The sequence below is a fragment of the Haliotis cracherodii genome, unplaced genomic scaffold (genome assembly GCF_022045235.1).
Source record: "Haliotis cracherodii isolate W230 unplaced genomic scaffold, xgHalCrac1.p SCAF_12, whole genome shotgun sequence".
NCBI lineage: Eukaryota > Metazoa > Mollusca > Gastropoda > Lepetellida > Haliotidae > Haliotis > Haliotis cracherodii.
Window position 1 is genome coordinate 27,120,379 of NW_027266267.1, and position 19,685 is coordinate 27,140,063.

The 19,685-nt window shown below is 39.4% G+C and overlaps 2 protein-coding genes across 2 annotated transcripts; both read right to left on the minus strand.

Annotated features, from left to right (window-relative positions):
• Positions 1-3,996: 3,996 nt before the first annotated feature.
• On the minus strand, positions 3,997-11,361 carry LOC139458312 (uncharacterized). Its single transcript, XM_071239701.1, has 9 exons — positions 11,281-11,361; positions 9,956-10,041; positions 9,071-9,454; positions 7,568-7,927; positions 7,035-7,082; positions 6,339-6,476; positions 4,833-4,875; positions 4,595-4,644; positions 3,997-4,217 (listed from the first exon to the last, which is right to left on the minus strand). The coding sequence occupies exons 2-9, from the start codon at positions 10,008-10,010 to the stop codon at positions 4,108-4,110; spliced, it is 1,188 nt and encodes a 395-aa protein (XP_071095802.1). The 5' UTR covers positions 10,011-10,041; positions 11,281-11,361; the 3' UTR covers positions 3,997-4,107.
• A 2,803-nt stretch (positions 11,362-14,164) lies between these two features.
• LOC139457248 (uncharacterized) lies at positions 14,165-19,453 on the minus strand. The gene is made up of 7 exons (XM_071238659.1): positions 19,348-19,453; positions 18,570-18,929; positions 18,194-18,245; positions 17,504-17,622; positions 15,506-15,548; positions 15,269-15,318; positions 14,165-14,516 (listed from the first exon to the last, which is right to left on the minus strand). The coding sequence occupies exons 1-7, from the start codon at positions 19,451-19,453 to the stop codon at positions 14,407-14,409; spliced, it is 840 nt and encodes a 279-aa protein (XP_071094760.1). The 3' UTR covers positions 14,165-14,406.
• Between the last annotated feature and the right edge of the window lie 232 nt (positions 19,454-19,685).

Here is a 19,685-nt window from a genome sequence, read left to right on the forward strand (position 1 = left end):
TTTAGGGTCATGGGTCATTGCGTTGTTAGGAACCTGCAAAGTGAAGAGGAAAGGTGAAGGTTGGGGTAACATTGTAGCAGTCGGTATACAGATAATCGGGGATGGAGACTTGCACTTTCTGTTCTTGATTGTTCAACCAAATGGACAATTATTATTACTACATCGCAGTAGGATGTCGTAGAGATATCTATACACTGTATCATTTCAGATCCCGAACATAAGTGAAAGAGTATTGTTTTATGCGGCTTTTAGCAATATTTCAGCAATGTCAATGCGGGGGACACCAGAAATGGGCTTCACACATTGTACACATGTAGAGAATCGAACACCACCAACCCCAAACATATCAGGTGTATCAATACAATGCCACATGGATGAATAAGAATTAGATTTGTCAGCAACATATCTGAGATCGTGTGTGTAACGAAAATGTTAAACATATAAGGCCTGCATCACTTCCTGGTTTCTTCCCAAATCAAGCTGACACAACTGATATTACACTGCTCACAGTGGCGTTACAATAAGCTCACAGTCACGAATAGAGCAACAGGATTATCGCCCTTGGATTGTTGTCCAAGTGTGAACGAGCTCCGCTGAAAATGCTCTGTAAAAGAATGTCCACAAGAAATTTGATAATATTATTGGTGTGAAGACGCCATGTGAAGTTCGAAAACACTTGTGATCAAGAGTAGCAGGTCAAAATTGAAATGTCAGCATGTGAACTGTGAGATGTTCTCACCTGTGAGCGCTGACACCCCTATATTCGTTTCTGAGTTAGTTTTCGTTAGTTCAATAAGCAATCAGTTATCAGGGATTCAGAGTACTTTAACTGAAATGCCAAGGAAATCGATACTTAAGGAAGTAGATAACATTTGTCAAATCTCTGTAGCATGATTAAACATGAAAAACATATTCTCTCTGAACAAGAAGTTGATCTTATTATATGAAAAGTGATATTCTTGATATTCTTTATGAAAACATAAATTTGAGACTTGACTTGAGCATATAACTTAAGATTACAACATCCAAAGCCTCAGGAAAGCTTCAAAAAGATTAATGGTAGACATTTCCAAATTAGACGTATCAGTCACAATAATTATATTCAATACAAGTGCCTATTTTGACTTGAATCATGATTATATTCACTTGACTTTTTAGATGAACAATTGACTTGCCTTTGCATGTGTTTGTGACGGGTGCCACTAATTAGGCAGGATGTGTTTACCTTTTTCACGAACACCTGGTGTCATCACTATTTGATAGTGATTCACAAACACATGCTCATGATGTAGTCGGAATCTAATGAATACGGAAAAGTTCTTTCGCTTTTATAAAAATATTATCAACTATCGCAAATCAGAACGATCGATTTTCTACAAGTATTAACATTAAAGTATTCGATAACTAAAGAGGAAAATCTCTTTCTAATGTTCTCTGATGCTATGTAAGACAGAAGGTGGTGTTGTCTTGGATGAGAAGGACAGAGTATTAGCCACATTTACATTTACCCCGTGTCAGTAACATCTATTATCTTTATGAAACCTGGTTACTAGTGAAACACGATGTGGATCATTGTATTGTCCTTTAACCGTAAAGTACAAACTGTGATAAAATTATGCAGTGCATGTGTGCTGCAAAATCAATTTAATTCAATGTAATATACATTTTCTTCTTATCGACAAGGCAAGGTAAGGATAAAACACTGATAGTCATACGATATGTATTAATTTTCACTAGAGAAACGTTTGAAAAATCATTTTCAATTTTGTTGCTTATTGATGTTGAAACATCAAGGGAGCATATCAAAAGATTATTTGATGTAAAATACCCTTGCCATTCAAACACCACGTGAATTAGACAATTAAATTCTTGATATGTTGTATGGAGGATGTTACGGTATGTATTAACCCCGTATCATCTGACCTTTGACCAGGCATTTCATCAAGAGATATGCCGAGAAAGGCATGCGCCTACTTTATTGTTTATGGTAACGCAACAAGAAAATAAACAGTGTGAAAACATGAATAAATTAAAATGTCAGAGACAGATTATTGTGGCAACTGCTTCACTACTTAAGTTGTTTTACATACCTAATATATGTCTGTACCGATTAAATATTAAATATGTATAGTAAATGGTTCAAGGGACGTTGAGCCCAGATCCATTTATGAAAACGCATATTTATCTGTACACATTTACACGGTTTCTATTTGTCAGGAAACATAAAGTTTTCCTCCATCTAAAAGTCGAATCTATTGTATAATGCCTACAACACCCTATCCAGCCCCTATCATTCTCTCTTCTAAACACTCGCTACAACAAATGTCCGCTGTCTACCTTCTCATTAACACACTACGTCAACATTTTCATTTACCTCATTCACTATCAATCAATATTCCAACTCTTCGTCCTCTTTCTCAGTTTACATATTCCACAGGTCCACCAACTGGGCCTAAACACAATGTGTACATGCGGGGGTTGTTGACGCCATTTTGTCACCTTCGTGCACAATTGCTGCAATTTGTCCTTTCATTACTTTCTCTACTGATCTTATGAAACCTAAATGTCTATTGTTTCACTTCTTGTAACACCCTCATCACAGTACATGGGGGTGAACGGTTAGTGTGTGAATGTTGCTGTTTTGTGCAACATGTGTCACACTGAGGAACGTGTCAGTTTTAAAAGTCTTATAGTAAAGCTAGAATTGTACCTTTCAGGATTCAATCTAGGATTTTGTTGTCGTAGTAAGCAGCCAAGGTACGACATGCTCTGAAGGTTCGTTGTATGAACCTAACTTGTATATGTATGTATATATCTACTCTGCATAAACATAAACATGCAAGTGGTCCTGCGTTTGATTTGCCCTATAAAGAAAAGAATAAACATGTTAACAGTTGTGAAAGTTTATTTTACGATTCAATTCATTATACAACTGACAGCATTAATCCCTGTGACCCAGCTGGAATATTGCTAATAGTGGCTCATTGTATGATCCAAATTTGAATATGTAGGCATATATACAATGTGTGTGGAGAAATAAACATGTAATCAGAACTAAAGTGACCAGTGACATTTGTAAACATGTTAACATCTGTGAAAGTGTATTCTATATCTGACTATCAGCATTATTCACTATTAACCCCTATCACTGGTGGGAAACATACCCTTTGCCAATGTATTAGGGGTTGGTCTTGTATGGAGTCAGGCATGAAGTATGTGGACGTATATCACATGCAGAGTTCTACCACATTTCACATACGGACAAACCAGTCAAAACAGACTTACATATTACATGATTATTTATTTATTTACATGTGATCTGAATATAACAAAAAGCGAACGCCAGCTTTTATATGTTTAACTCTCCGAACTGACATCAGGCAGTCAGTCATAGATTTGAGTCGTGCTTCTGGCTTCTGTTTGTCGTTCCAATAGGTTTTTATAACGAGTGAGTGAGTTCGGTTTAACGCCGCTTTTAACAGTATTCCAGTTATACCACAGCGTGTGTGCTTAATGTTGGAGGAAAGCCCGAAGTGATGCAGGTCTCAGGTGTTTACCACTTCGGTGAAACCCACGAGCACAGGTATGGTGCTGACAAACCTAGAAACATAATCGGGGCGAACCGGGATTCGAACCCACAATCATAGGTTTCTGGCGTGCCTAAGGGACGCAACTCTGCACAGCGAATCGCGGCGCCTTAGACGACTGGGCCACCCGTGCCCCCTTTTATAACGAAGTAACATCTATGTCGTAACAACCATTGTGTAAAAGAATACACTTCCATGTCTTACATGACTCTTCTGCATCCCTACTGTAGGATGAATAACTATATCTGCGTTTCTAATTGATTGTATCTTTGAGGAAGTATTGTGTTTTGGACAGATGAATTGTTGTCTACGTCTGAGGACATGTGCACTTAATTACATTGAACATGAAGGTGTTGCTTTTGTACCTCAAATACAAGTAAGTTTCAAACTTCATTAGATCTTTTTTTTTTACTTTCATTTCTAAACGAATGTCCAATCAGAACTTAGGTTGTCTTTCATGTCTTAGCAATCACCATTGTAATTGCATCTAAATGTGACTTTTCTTGGCTGCCTCCTCATTTCACATATTCTGGTATGTTCGTATCTTCTCATACGTGTTGGGAATGTCCTCAGTTTCTCTCTGAAGGGCATCGTAGTGATTCCTGTCCACCGGAATTTCGTACTCATCGCCTGAACATATACAGAAATATATAAAATAAGTACATTATCAATGTCCCTCTGACATATATAACTTTGAGAGAAAAGACAATTTTCATTGAAACACTTGTATCTGAATGACATGAGTACGTGAACGTTTGTTTCACAGTCACAGTCAGCGTAATTTCAGGGTTTGACATCAGCCTGTTGATTTAGCCTAAACTAGAACATGCCACCGGGACAAATTGACAAGATGTCAGCTAATTTATTGAGTCTAGTCAGCAAACCATCTTTCGTCAGCTCTTACACGCAGCACGGACCGCTTGGTGCATGTACACCTCTGGAGTCACTATTTAGATTTTCTGTGTTGCACACTTTTATACATTTGATATACGTCGACAAACTCTGACCTTGTGTTTGGAGTTGGACAGGAGATATCACTGTGGCGGGAGTCTGTATGCTGTTGTGGTTGAGACAGAATAAATGTTACACGTGCGTGGAGATCAATATACTAGCCAACAAACCAACGACTGTTAAAAGCTCTTAAGCAAAAAACATTTTGAATTTGTAAAATTCTACTTGTCATTAATATGTTTGTTGAGAAGTTATGAAGTTTTCGAAGAATTATTGCTGGAAAGATGAACCTACTTGGACATCACTGATATTTCTGTATTACTGGTTTTCTTGGCACCTGAAACAAGGACATATTTCAATAAATAATTTGAACAAGATAAATATCATAATAGATATCAACACTAAATGTATAGTGGATAATGTCATTGATGTGATAATCGGATGAACTTGACAAATGAAATCACAAAGCAGAAACCCCTTTTAATATGTCCCATACACCAATACGATGCTAAGTTGCAAAATACATTAATATATATTGTTAGTTTCATTCTATGCATTTGGTCAATTGCTGCATTCAGTGGGATATGATTTAGTGCATGCATTGCATATTTCTGTTGATTTGTTTACATTTTGTAAAAAAACGATCTAACAATCTGAAGTGTTGTTTCATTTTGATATAGATCCTCCAAAACAGAAGTATGGGTTTAAGGAAGATATTGTTCTGAGGTGAAGGGAATTGATCAGAATAGACATAAACTTTAGACTGATGATGTGATTTACTGAATGAAAAGTGGTCTTTCTGCCCAGGTTTTTATACATTGAAAGAGCTTGAACGTGTGTTCATTCCATCCCTTTGTTACTTAATACACTCCAAATACAATAAAGCACGCAAGAGTGGTATTTGCTGGTACTCTCATGCGAACATTGGACATAAATGGTGAGGCCAAACTTGGCACAAGTGTCACTGTGAACCATGCCAACAAGACGACCACACAAAGATCGCATGAAGGCAAAAGAATGACTCCAGGATGGTATATCCATCAGTAATGCAGCAGATGTCCCACTCCTCCATCCTCAGACTATGGAATAGATTTCGTACAACTGGCAGGTTCAAATGTAAACCATGTAAAAATCTTAGACCAGACAAGGGTATTACCGGCCCTGAAAGTTATTGGGCAAGGAGCCTTCTTGCATTATATTGTAAGACTTCACAGAGCAGGTGTTGTTACTGCCTTTCTGTAACAAACTGACCAGCTTGCTCGCCTAGTCATGCCTCTATCGAACAAGCATAGGACGTCATTGGCGGACACGTGCGTCAGAACCATCGTCAGCCATCAAATCTGCAACAGCCCAACAGTCCAATTCCTCCAAGTAGACTGGCTAGCCATCCCGAAGACTCTGCGGACATCAGTGCGAGGTCGTTGCTGGGAGTGCATACAGCACATATGTGGTCACACACATTACGCTATCATGCCTTTTAATCAGTGTGTGTTCATTCCCCGATCCAGGCTCTTACAGCATTTATTCCCTCATTTGATTTCTGTGTAGAAATGATTACACTTGTTCTAAAGAGGACATATGTCAACGTCTGTATGGTTTTCGTGGCATCAGCTCGTGAATACAAGATGTCCCTATAATTGTTTAAGAAGGATATGTAAGGAATGGATCCATGGCAGAACCCCAATGCTAAGTGGAATGTCTTATAGATGCATGTGGTCAAGTGTTGTATGACGTCATACATCTAAGTTATATGTATATAACGTTAGAAGAACTGTTAAATTTCCATCATCCTTTACTCACCCGATATGCAGTTTGCTATTTCGTCCCTGTAGAGGAAAGCCAAACCGAGACAGATGGCATCTACGGCCAGCATCACACAGACACCTATAGCAACTCCAACACCAATAACGGATTCCTGGCTGTTTTGTATACATATCGCTGTCATTTGAAATAAAATATGCATTTTTTTAAATATGTAAAGGATGTACACAATTTCCATTAAATCTGCACTTTACATTATCTTCAGAAACTATAGCATTGTTGCAGTACAAATTTAACAAAACTAATTTAACCATCAATGGTTCGTTAAAGCTGACAATACATCAAGGTTTCATTTGTTGTGTACATTCGTACCATGATGACTATGAAATATGTCACGTGGTTGTATAATATCAGAAAATGAGCAGAAATATATTACCTTGATAATGCCTAATAATTCTGTGGACATACGTGGAGATACGACAAAGAACGAAGAGTATTCTGTACACAGTGATGAAAAGAGAGTCTTTTCCCAATAAATCGGAAACACAAGCTCCAGGTTTGTTTAAAGTGTAACGTCAAATATGTATATTTGTGTGTAGCACTAATTTAAACATTTCGAGTAGGAAAGACGTGAGTGTCATGTGAGACCTTCACAGATGTGATCCGTAAGTGATCCGTAAGTGTTCAGATCCGTTTACCACTAATCGTTGCTTTGTTTCACTTCAGCAAACCCACCTGTTGTAGACGTTTCGGGACGTGATGTTGGCCCTGGCGGTTGTTGACCTGGAAATCAAGACAAAGTTGTAGTTGTTAGTAAAATAAGCCTGACCTAAGCCTGAATTGAACTGAACAGGTGAACCTTTTTTTTTTTTTGTTGTCCAGCTAACATGTGTTCAATTTCATAATGTATATGGCGTTACAAAAAATCACATAGGCCTAATCTAGATACCAGAATGAAATTTCCAACTGCATGATGTACATGGTATAACAGATTAAATATGAGCCTGACCCTGATCCCAAACGGAAATTACCAAGTGTAATTATGGCCTTGATGTTTAAATGGTTGCTGTCCTGATATTGAAACCTTACAGACATTTGAGTTCAGGTTCAAGATGTACGTGGGATAGATGATATAACTGATGTATTTTCCCGACAATTTTAAGCAAAAAATCCGCTAAGCATGAACTTTAAATGCCAGTAGTTTGACTGCTTGATCTGCAAACCAAATACGTATAAATGTTGAAGCACTCATGACTATGAAATCTTACCAACAACAAGAACTGTCTTGTTGTCACCGTAGTCTTCATTAATGACTGAACACCTGAACTGTCTCCCATCGTCTAGATTCGAGACTGTATGAAGCAGTGTTGACGCCCCGTTATACTGGCATGCTCCTGACCCAGGTACGGGAGAAGGAGGGTCGTAAGTGATGTTTTGGTCGTTTGGATATCGTGTCCAGGAAGTGAACTCGTTGTCTATAGATCGCCACTCCCATGTCCACAGGTTCTGGAGATTGTTCACATCAAACTGGTTCCCGATCCTCCCAGTGCATCTGAATGAGATCAGCTGACCATTGTCATAACTGACCCTGTCGGGAGTGGGGAACATCTGTATCTGCTCTGGGTAAGCTGTAAGATAAATACAATATTATGTCGATGTTCTGGATAATAAGAAATTCATGAAGAAGAATGACAAATACTCGGATAAAGAGTAATATGTTTATATCAAATGTGCAAATGGGGCATGGGTGGCGCAGTCTAAGGCATCTCGATTCCGCTGTGCAGAGTTGCATCCCTTTGGCGCGCCAGAAACCTATGATTGTGGGTTCGAATCCTGGTTCGCCCCGATTATGTTTCTAGGTTTGTCAGTACCATACCCGTGCTCATGGGTTTTATCAAAGTGTTAAACGCCTAAGACCTGCATCACTTCAGGGTTTCCTCAAACCTTAAGCTGACACGCCACGAAATAACTGGAATACTGTGGAAAATTTGCGTTAAACCCAACTCAGTCGTTCTCTCATGAATGACAGAACACCTGAACTGTCTCCCATTGTCTAGATTCGAGACTGTATGAAGCAGTGCTGTTTGTTGACGCCCCGTTATACTGACATGCCTCTGAGACAGACACGGGAGAAGGATGGTTGTAGGTGATGATTTGGTTGTTGGGATATCGTGTCCAGGAGGTGAACTCATTGTATATGTCCGCCACTCCCATGTCCACAGGTTCTGGAGAGTTTTTATCGAACTGGTTTAGAAACCTGCCTGTTAACCTCATTGAGATCATCTGTACACTTGAATGTACACCTGCATGTCCACATGAATGAGATCATCTGTACACCTGAATGAGATCATCTGTACACCTCAATGTAAACCTGCCTGTACACCTGAATGAGATCATCTGTACACCTCAATGTAAACCTGCCTGTACACATGAATGAGATTATCTGTACACCTGAATGTAATCCTGCCTGTACACCTGAATGAGATCATCTGTACACCTGAATGTACACCTGCCTGTACACCTGAATGAGATCATCTGTACATCTGAATGTAAACCTGCCTGTACACCTGAATGAGATCATCTGTACACCTGAATGTAAACCTGTCTGTACACCTGCCGGTACACCTAAATGAACAAGTGAACCTGAAGGAATCAACTGACCTTCATCATAACTGATCCTATATATATATCCATGTGATTTTAAATGTGTAGTTCAAATCACTTAAAAAGAAACAAGACATTTTAGTTTTGGTAAATATAAACATACGCACTTCTAGCTGTGATGTTGGTGGTTGTCTCATCACTTCCAGATGATCCCGCCGTGTATAGGGTGGAACAATAGTATGTAGAAGCAGCATCTGTACATCTCAGATCTGTCAGGATGAACTGTATGCTGCCTGTTGCTCCAGTAATAGAACCTGAGGCTGTCATCCGCTGTTGTAGGCTTGTGTCCACTACTTGTACTGACGAATCTCTGATGGTCATTCGTATTATAGCCTGATGAGAACCAGTAGACGATTTCTGGCCAATCTCCATGTTAAACAGTTGTGTTATCCCAGGTACATCTGGACTACAACTTACAGTCAACTGAGATGTTGGGTTACTTCCCCCAATAGTTATTTGTGTTGGTGATGTGGTCAGTCTTGCCCCTGTGACTGAGAAAGAAAAGCTTGTGTTTATGTCAGTGAGAGATGCACAAATCGAAAATTCAAAAAAAATGTCGGGTTATTCTTTCATGTAAAACATATGATGGGAATCATATATAGCATTGTAATTAACAGTCAGAGCCCATTCAGAAGCATATGACTCTTCTTGTAGTGACTACAGGCTTGCCCCAGTGACTGAGAAAGAAAACTAGCATAAGTCGACGATTCAACAACATGTCTGATGTGAAAACTATATAACATTGTAACGCACCACTGTACAGTAGAAGACCATTCAAAAGCACATGACTCTTCCTGTAGCTACAATATATGTCGCACATTCCAGGCAGCACAGGTCACCATTTGAGGGCCTGCAGTTATAATGACTGATTCTGCACACCTTGCAAGTACCTTGTTTCAGAACACATTGATGTGATGAGAATTTGATTCACACTGAACAAAACTAATAAGCTGATATCTATGTTTATATGCCAGCACTAATTGTGTACTCACTTCCAGGGAGAAAAATAATGAAAATCTGACAACAAAAAGGATGACAAGGCTTCATGCTTCTTTCTCCCAAAAGTGAATTCCTTTTCCTGAAACATGTGAATGTATGTCGGAAAAAAGATTTAATTATACCTTTGGTTTATTTACAGAAATTATCTGTCGAGCTGATGTAACCCCTTCCCTTCCCCAAAAATGAAAAACATCAATCACATCTCGCAATTGACGTTAAACACAACATGTCGAAGTGAACAACACTCCCCTGATTGGTGAGATGTAGATTACCCTAGTATGTTTATATGCTGCAGATGATAAATATTTCAAAGGCGAAGTTTGGTTTTGGTGGTATGTGATATGAATAACCCAAAATGAACCATTTTTTGTAACACACAGGCCAAGCAAAATGTTCTACAAACGAACTGTGCTCAGTCTCCATGGGAGGATCATTGTTTTGTTTTAAACATATTTTATTGACATATACTGTCAACGGGATTGGGCAAAAGTTATCCAACTTGGGTGGCCCTTTCGCTACTCTATATGGATCAGTATATGCCTACATGAGATAGTGGTGTACAGTAAGACATGCAGTGTCGAGTATTGGTTTGCCATCAGACATAGAAAAAAGGTAAATGTCACCACACAGTGGACACAAATATCACGTCTGAGTCTTCAAAGCTATAACACTTACACCTGTACATGTGAACCCGACCACCGATTGGAATACAAGCCTGAACGATTTACTTCCTTGTTGATTGCACCAGCTGTAGCGTCTGCGCTATTGTACACCACATCGATGTAAATAATCTCTAGGGTCACGGTGTCAGCAGGGTGAAAATATACTTGTGCTTAGATGGGAATATCCACACTGTTAAACGACGGTAAGGGTTTGGGTAGTATTCAGGACACTGGTTGTATGGATACTATCATGAAACAAGAAGTAAAAGCCATTCTGAAATTGTCTTAACAACAATAACACAATGACTGTGCTCTGAACACAAAGACACACCATTCTCGCCCACCATTTGCATTCCCTGCCTGCACGATTACTTCCTTGTTGAGTGCACTAACTATGATATCTGCGTTATTGTTTACCACACCTACAATGTATGTAAATAATATCTCGGGGCATGGTGACATGGTCGTCAGTAGCGTGATATTATATATGTGCTTATAAAGAGATCTCCCAATGTGGAGCGATGGTAAGGGTTTGGGTAGTATTTGTGACTATGTCCATATGATATGGATACCAACATAAAACAACCAGTAAAAGGCCTTCCCTTATTGTCTTTACATCGATCACAACAATGACTGTGAACACTAAACACACCTACCTCTACATGTTATTACGCCCACAATAAGGAGTCCCTGTCTGCACAGTATATGCCAGTCTCGTAAAAGCAGCAGTATAAATACATTTACAATTCACGTGTTGGGTCATGGGTCATTGTGTTGTTAGGAACCTGCACAGTGAAGAGGAAAGGTGAAGGTTGGGATAACATTGTAGTGGTCGGTATACAGATAATCGGGGACAGAGACTTGTACTTTCTTTCTGTTTTCGATTTTTCAACCCAATGGACAATTGTTATTACTACATCGCGGTCAGAAATATCATTGATAGATCTATACACAGTACAGTTTCAATTTCCGAATATATTAGTGCCTTTGCATGTGTTTGTGACGGGTGCCACCAATGGGGCAGGATGTGTTCACCTTTTTCACGAACACCTGGTGTCATCACTATTTGATAGCGATTCATTAACACATGCTCATGATATAGTCTAAATCTAATGAATATGGAAAAGTGTTTTCGCTTTTATTTGAAGATGTAGAAAGATTTCGGATATGTCTAAAAGTTTTCTGGAAATAATAACATCAAAGTATTCGATAACTAAACAGGAAAACCTCTTTCTAATGTTCTCTGATGCTATGTAAGACAGAAGGTGGTGTTGTCTTGGATGAGTGAGTGAGTGAGTGAGTATGGTTTTACGCCGCTTTTAGCAATATTCCAGCAATATCACGGCGGGGGGACACCAGAAATGGGCTTCACACATTGTACCCATGTCGTGTCTTGGATGAGGAGGATAGAGTATCCGTTCATTTTACCCTGATAAAACTCAAAACCAATCATGATCAAGCCTAATGAGATCTTCGGAGGCAAAACTCAAGATTGATAAGGCAATCCATGCAATGATGGATACACCTAAGCAGTGTTTTACTTCAGACGACTTTTAACAATTTGATGTTACATTAGAACGTTTTATAAGTACAGGAATAAACATTGCCAGTTTTAAGTATTAACCCTACATCTGAGTTCAGTGTCTAGACGGAGAGTCACTCGTCGAAACATACATTCAGCTAAACCAACCCGACAACTAAATTCCATCCTAGCGTATTTTCTATCCCTCATCCACAGTTTTAGCCAAAATTACATTTATCCGTGTCAGTAACATCTATTATCTTTAAGAAACCCGGTTAACTGATTATTTGATATAAACTACCCTTGCCATTCAAACACCACATGAGTTAGAAATTAAATTCATGATCTGTTGTATGGAGGATGTTACAGTATGTATTAACTTGTATGCATTTCATCAAGACATATGCCGATAAAAGCATGAGCTTACTGTATGATTTATGGTAATGCAACAAGAAAATAAACAGTGTGAAAACATGAATAAATTAAAATGTCAAAGACAGATTATTGTTGCAACTGTTTCACTACTTCAGTTGTTTTAATACCTAATATCTGTCTGTACCGATTAAATATTAAATATGAATGGTAAATGGTTCATGGTACGTTGAGCTCACATTGGTTCATGAAAACGCATATTTATCTGTACACATTTACACGGTTTCTATTTATTAGGAAAGATAAAGTTTACCTCCATCTATAAAGTCGAGATAGCAATATAAATCAAATCTATTGCATAATGGCTACAACACCCTTTCCAGTCCCTATAACTCTCTCTTCTAAACACTCGCTACAACAAATGTCCGCTATCTACCTTCTTATTTACTTACTACACTACATCAACATTTCCATTTACCTCATTCACTTTCATTCAATATTCGAATTGTTTGTCCTCTTTCTCATTTTACAAATTCCACAGGTCAACCAACTGGGCCTAAACACACTGTGTACATGCGGGAGGTAGTTGACGCCATTTTGTCGTCTTCGTGCACAATTGCTGCAATTTGTCCTATACACAAACGTACGTCATAAGAGAATACCTGAAGGCGTTTATAAATATCTTGACAACGAGAACCAAGTATTGGTACTCCGTCACCTTCCGTCACTTTCTCTATTGATCTTAGTAAACCTAAATATCTATTGTTTCACTATATGTAATACCCTCATTACAGTATATGGAGGTGAACGGTTACAAGTGCGTGAATGTTGTTGTTTTATGCAATATTTGTCACACTGAAGAACGTGTCACTTTTGAAAATCTTATATTCTGGCCAGAATTGTACCTTTCACGATTCAACCAAGGATTTTGTTGTCCTTGTAAGCAGCCTCTGAATGTCTTTGTACGAAGCTAACTTGTATATGTATGCATAAATACACTCTGCTTAAACATAAACACGCAAGTACCAATAATTTTGCTTATGCATTTTTGTTGTCCCATAAAGAAAAGAATAAACATATTAACGTTTGTGAAAGTTTATTTTACAATTCAGTGTATTATACAACTGTCAGCATTAATCGCTGTGGTATAGCTGGAATATTGCTAAACGCGGCCTTACTCTTAAGGCACATTGTATGACCCCAACTTGAATATGTAAGCACACATACAATGTGTGTGGAGATAAACATGTAAGAACTAAAGTGACCATTGACATTTGTAAACATCTGTGAAAGTGTATTCTGCATCAGCATTAATCACAATCAATCACTATCACTGGTGGGAAACATACCCTTTGCCAATGTATTAAGGGTTGGTCTTGTATGGAGTCAGGCACGAAGTATGTGGACGTATATCACATGCAAAAATTAATAACATTGAACATGAAGGTGTTGCTTAGTCTTTTGTACCTCAACTGACAGCAGATAGTCATTCAAAGATTTGATTTATGCTTCTGTTATAATTCATGCAGCACTGATACGCCCGTCATATCAGACATTATGACATCAGTATGTTTGTCATTCAAAACAGTTCTGATAACAAAGTAACATCTATATTGTTACACCTTACAACGACTCTTACGCTTCCGTAATGTAGGATTAGTAAGTAGATCTGTGTTTCTATTTGATTGCATCTTTGAGGAAGTATTGTGTTTTGGTCATATGAATTTTTGTCTACGTCTGAGGAGATGTGCACTTAATTACATTGAACATGAAGGTGTTCCTTATACTATTGTACCTCAAATACAAGTGAATGTCCAATCAGAACTAACGTTGACTTTCATGTCTTAGCAATCACCATTGAAATTGCATCCAAATGTGCATCCTTATTTCACATATTCTGGTATGTTCGTATCTTCTCATACGTGTTGGGAATGTCAGCAGTCTCAGTCTGAAGGGCATCGTAGTGATTCCTGTTCACAGGAGTTTCGTACTCATCGCCTGCACATATACAGAAATATATATATTAAGCACATTATCAATGTCTCTCTGACATATATAACTTTGAGAGAAAAGACAGTTTTCATTGAAATATGTTCACATACAATTATATTTGAATGAAGTGAGTACGTGAACGCTTAACAGTCTCAATCAACATATATTTCTGGGTTTTACATCAGCCTGTTTATTTACCCCTAAATTAGAACATGCCACCGGGACAAGTTGACAAGATGTCAGCTTATTTAGTGAGTCTAATCAGCCAATCATCTTTCGTCAGCTCTTATACCCAGCGACCGCCTCCGTGGTCTAATGGTAGAGCGTCAGCCCGGACAGCGGAAGCTCCGCAGTTCGATCCCCGACCGCGTCATACCAAAAGACGTTAAAAGATGGTACTTGTTGTTACCCTGTCTGGCGCTCGGCATTAAGGGGCTAAAACAAGAACTGGTCGGCTTGGAGTCAGTAAACTGGGTCTGAGTGGGGTATTCATGTTAAACTGCGACATGGTATCTCAGTGAGCTAGCACTATAAATCGGCATCAGTCCCGACTAGTACGAGCATCCACACACACACACACACGTACATGCACGTCGCTATATAAGTGCAATAATCTTGGACGCGACGTTAAACCCCATTTCACCTCACCTCTTATACCCAGCACGGACCGCTTGGTGCATGTACACCTCTGGAGTCACTATTTAGATTTTCTGCGTTGCACACTTTTATACTTTTGATATACGTTGACAAACTCTGACCTTGTGTTTGGATTTCGACAGGAGAGATCACTGTGGCGGGAGTCTGTATGCTGTTGTGGTTGAGACAGGATAAATGTTACACGCGCATTGAGATCAATATACTAGCCAACAAACCAACGACATTTTAAAAGCTTTTTTGCAAAAAGACATTTTCAAATGAAATTCTACATATCATTAATATGTTTATTGAGAAGTTATGAATCTTTCGAAGAATTATTGCTGGAATTATGAACCTACTTGGACATTACTGGCATTTCTGTATTACTGGTTTTCTTGACACCTGAAACAAGGATATATTTTAATTAATACTTTGAATAAGATAGATATCACAATAAATGTCAATACTGAATGTATAGTGGATAATGTCATTGATGTGATAATCGGATGGACTGAAGTCACAAAGCAGAAACCCTTTAAATATGTCCCACACACCGATACGATGCGAAGTTGCAACATACACTATTCCAATCCTAATGCTTACATGCATATTAAGCACAGTGAGAGCAATATATATTGCTAACTTCATTCTATGCAGTTGTTCAATTGCTGCATTACGTGGGATATGATTTAGTGCAGGCATTGCATATTCATGTGGGTTTGTTTACATTTTGTAACCGACCTAACATTCTGAATTGTAGTTTCATTTTGATATAGATGCTCCAAAACAGAAGTATGGGAGCTCCCTGTGACTAAGGAAGATATTGTTCCGAGGTGAAAGGAATTGATCAGAATAGACATAAACTTTAGACCGATGATGTGATTTATTGAATGAAAAGTGGTCTTTCTGCCCAGGTTTTTATACATTGAAAGAGCGGGAACGTGTGTCCATTCCATCCCTTTGTTACTTAAGACTCTCGAAATACAAAATAGCACGAGAGAGTGGTCTTTGCTGATACTCTCATGCGAACTTTGGACATAAATGGTGAGGCCAAACTTGGCACAAGTGTCACTGTGAACCATGCCAACAAGACGACCACACAAAGATCGAGGTGAAGGCAATAGGATGACTCCAGGATGGCATATCCACCAGTAATGCAGCTGATGTCCCACTCCATCGTCCTCAGACTATGGAATAGATTTCGTACCACTGGCAGGTTCAAATGTAAACCATGTTAAAATCTTAGACCAGACAATGGTTATCCTTCAGCCTTCAGGACTTGCAACAGCGCTCCACCACAGTCAGGGCTCTGAGGCTACAACTGGGGGCTGCCACACACACAAAACTCAGTACCGAGACCATAAGGAACAGCATCCGAGCTGCCAACATGTGGTCACTTGTGTCCTCCATTTCGACCAGTTTATCGAGTCGACCTGGTGCAGATCTCATCTCATGTGGAATGTGCAATAGTTGTCGCAAGTACTCTCTACTCTCTATCTGCAGTTTAAAATTCATGTTGGGCTCGTGTCCTGAGAGTCCCTCATAAAAAAGATGCCACTCTGTTAGAGAGACCGGTTATGATCACTTATGATCTAGGGTGGCTTTAGCCATTATAACAGTACTCTCCATACCATGTCAATCTTATCGTTGGATGATACACTCTCCACTCCAGGGTATTACCAGCTCTGAAAGTTATTGGGCAAGGTACCTTCTTACAGGACAATGCAAGACTTCACAGAACCGGTGTTGTTACTACCTTTCTGAAACATATTGACCAGCTTGCTCGCCCGGTCATGCATCTATCGAACAACCATAGGACGTACTTGGCGGACGCGTGCGGCAGTACCATCGTCAGCCATCAAATCTGCAACAGCCCAACAGTCCAATTCCTCCAAGAAGACTGGCCAGCCATCCCCGAAGACTCTGTGGACATCAGTGCGACGTCGTTGCTGGGAGTGCATGCAGCACAGATGTGGCCACACACATTACGCTATCTGACCATGTAACTCTTTGCCTTATGACCAGTGTGTGTTCATTCCCTGCATCAAGGCTCTTATAGTATTTAATCCCTCATTTGACAGTTTGTATGCAGAAATGATTGTGCTTGTTCTAAAGAGGACACATGCCAACGTTTTTACGTCTGTATGGTTTTCGTGGCATCAGCTCGTGAATACAAGATGTCCACATACTTGTTTGAGAAGGATATGTAAGGAATGGATCCTTGGCAGAACCCCAATGCTAAGTTGATCGTCTTATGGATGCATGTGTAATGGTCAAGTGTTGTATGACGTCATACATCTAAGTTATATGTATATAACGTTAGAAGAACTGTTAAATTTCCACCATCTTTTACTCACCCGATATGCAGTTTGCTATTTCGTCCCTGTATAGGAAAGCCAAACCCAGACAGATGGCATCCACGACCAGCATCACACAGACACCTATAGCAACTCCAACACCAATAGCGGATTCCTGGCTGTTTTGTATACATATCGCTGTCATTTGAAATAAAATATGCATTTTTTTTAAATATGTAAAGGATGTACACAATTTCCATTAAATCTACAATTTACAATATTTTTCACAAACCATAGCATTGTTGCAATACAAATTTAACTGAACAAATTTAATCATCAGGAGTTCGTTAAAGCTGACAATACCTCAAGATTTTCTTATTTGGATGTTTCATTTGTTGTGTACATTGGTACCATGGCGACAATGAAATATGTTGTATAATATCAGAAAATGAGCAGAAATATATCACCTTGATAATGCCTGATAATTCTGTGGAGATACGACAAAGAACGAAGAGTATTCTGTACACAGTGATGAAAAGAGAGTCTTTCCCCAATAAATCGGAAGCAAAAGCTCCCTGTATGTTTAAAATGTAACATCAAATACGTATATTTGTGTGTAGCACTAATTTAAACATTTCGAGTAGGAAAGACGTGAGTGTCATGTGAGAATTTCACAGATGTGATCCGTAAGTGAATTACTTCTCAGGCCCGTTTACCACCAACCCTTGCTTTGTTTCACTTCAGCAATACCCACCTGTTTTAGACGTTACGGGACGTGATGTTGGCCCTTGAGGTTGTTGACCTGGAAATCAAAACAAAGTTGTAGTTGTTAGTAAATACGTCTGACCCTGGCCTACCAAAATGAAATTTCCTTCTGCATGTTGTACATGGTATAACAGATTAAATATGAGCCTGATCCCGATCCCAAACGGAAATTTCTAAGTGTAATTATGTCCTTGATGTTTGAATGGTTGTTGTCCGAATATTGAAAGTTAAGATTTGAGTTAAGATTCAAGATGTACGTGTGATAGATGGTAATAACTGATGTATTTTCCGGACAATCTAAACAAAAAACTAAAACCAAATACGTAAAAATGTTGAAGCAATCCTAACTATGAAATCTTACCAACAACAAGAACTGTCTTGTTGTCACTGTAGTCTTCACTAATGACTGAACACCTGAACTGTCTCCCATTGTCTAGATTCGAGACTGTATGAATCAGTGTTGACGCCCCGTTGTACTGACACCCCCCTGAACCAGACATGGGAGTTGGAGGCTCATAGGTGATGTTTTGTTCGTTTGGATATCGTGTCCAGGAGGTGAACACGTTGTCTATAGATCGCCACTCCCATGTCCACAGGTTCTGGAGATTGTTCACATTAAACTGGTTCCCGATCCTCCCAGTGCATCTGAATGAGATCATCTGACCACTGTCATAACTGACTCTGTCGGGAGAGGGGAACATCTCTATTTGCTCTGGGTAAGCTGTAAGGAAAATACAATTTATGTGTATAAAAAAACGAGAACTATCTTGTTGTCATCATAGTCTTCATGGATGGTTGGGGTGGGGTGTGGGGTGTGGGTGATGGGGTGTGGGGGGTGGGGGGTGGGTGTTTGGGGCATTGGTGTCCCAGTCGTCTAAGGCGCCGCGATTCCGCTGTGCAGAGTTGCATTCCTTGCACCTATGATTGTGGGTTCGAATCCCGGTATGCCCAGATTATGTTTCTAGGTTTGTCAGTACCATACCCGTGCTCGTGGGTTTAATTAAAATGGTAAACGCCTAAGACCTGCATCACTTCGGGCTTTCCTCACACATTAAGAACACCTGAACTGTCTCCCATTGTCTACATTCGAGACTGCATAAAGCAGTGCTGTTTGTTTGTTGACGCCCCTGTATACTGACTTGCCCCTGAGACAGACAAGGGAGAAGGATGGTCGAAGGTGATGTTTTGGTTGTTGGGATATCGTGTCCAGGAGGTGAACTCGTTGTATATGTCCGCCACTCCCATGTCCACAGGTTCTGGAGATTGTTTTTATTGAACTGGTTTTGAAACCTGCCTGTACACCTGAATGCGATCATCTGTACACCTGAATGTACACCTGCCTGTACACCTGAATGAGATAATATGTACACCTAAATCTACACCAGAATGAGATCAGCTGTACACCTGAATTAGATCAGCTGTACACCTGAATGTACACCTAAATGAGATCAGCTGTACACCTGAATGTACACCTGCC

Excerpts from the sequence above, each read along its gene's own strand:
- LOC139458312 (XM_071239701.1), bottom strand. The coding sequence starts at position 10,010 with ATGAAGCCTTGTCATCCTTTTTGTTGTCAGATTTTCATTATTTTTCTC. Across the intron at positions 7,083-7,567 it reads CAAGACAGTTCTTGTTGTTG|GTCAACAACCGCCAGGGCCA; the intron begins GTAAGATTTCAT and ends CTTGATTTCCAG. Across the intron at positions 6,477-7,034 it reads TCCCGAAACGTCTACAACAG|CGATATGTATACAAAACAGC; the intron begins GTGGGTTTGCTG and ends TTCAAATGACAG.
- LOC139457248 (XM_071238659.1), bottom strand. The coding sequence starts at position 19,453 with ATGGGAGTGGCGGACATATACAACGAGTTCACCTCCTGGACACGATAT. Across the intron at positions 15,549-17,503 it reads AATAGCAAACTGCATATCGG|GTGTCAAGAAAACCAGTAAT; the intron begins GTGAGTAAAAGA and ends TCCTTGTTTCAG. Across the intron at positions 14,517-15,268 it reads TGTCGAAATCCAAACACAAG|GCGATGAGTACGAAACTCCT; the intron begins GTCAGAGTTTGT and ends GTATATGTGCAG.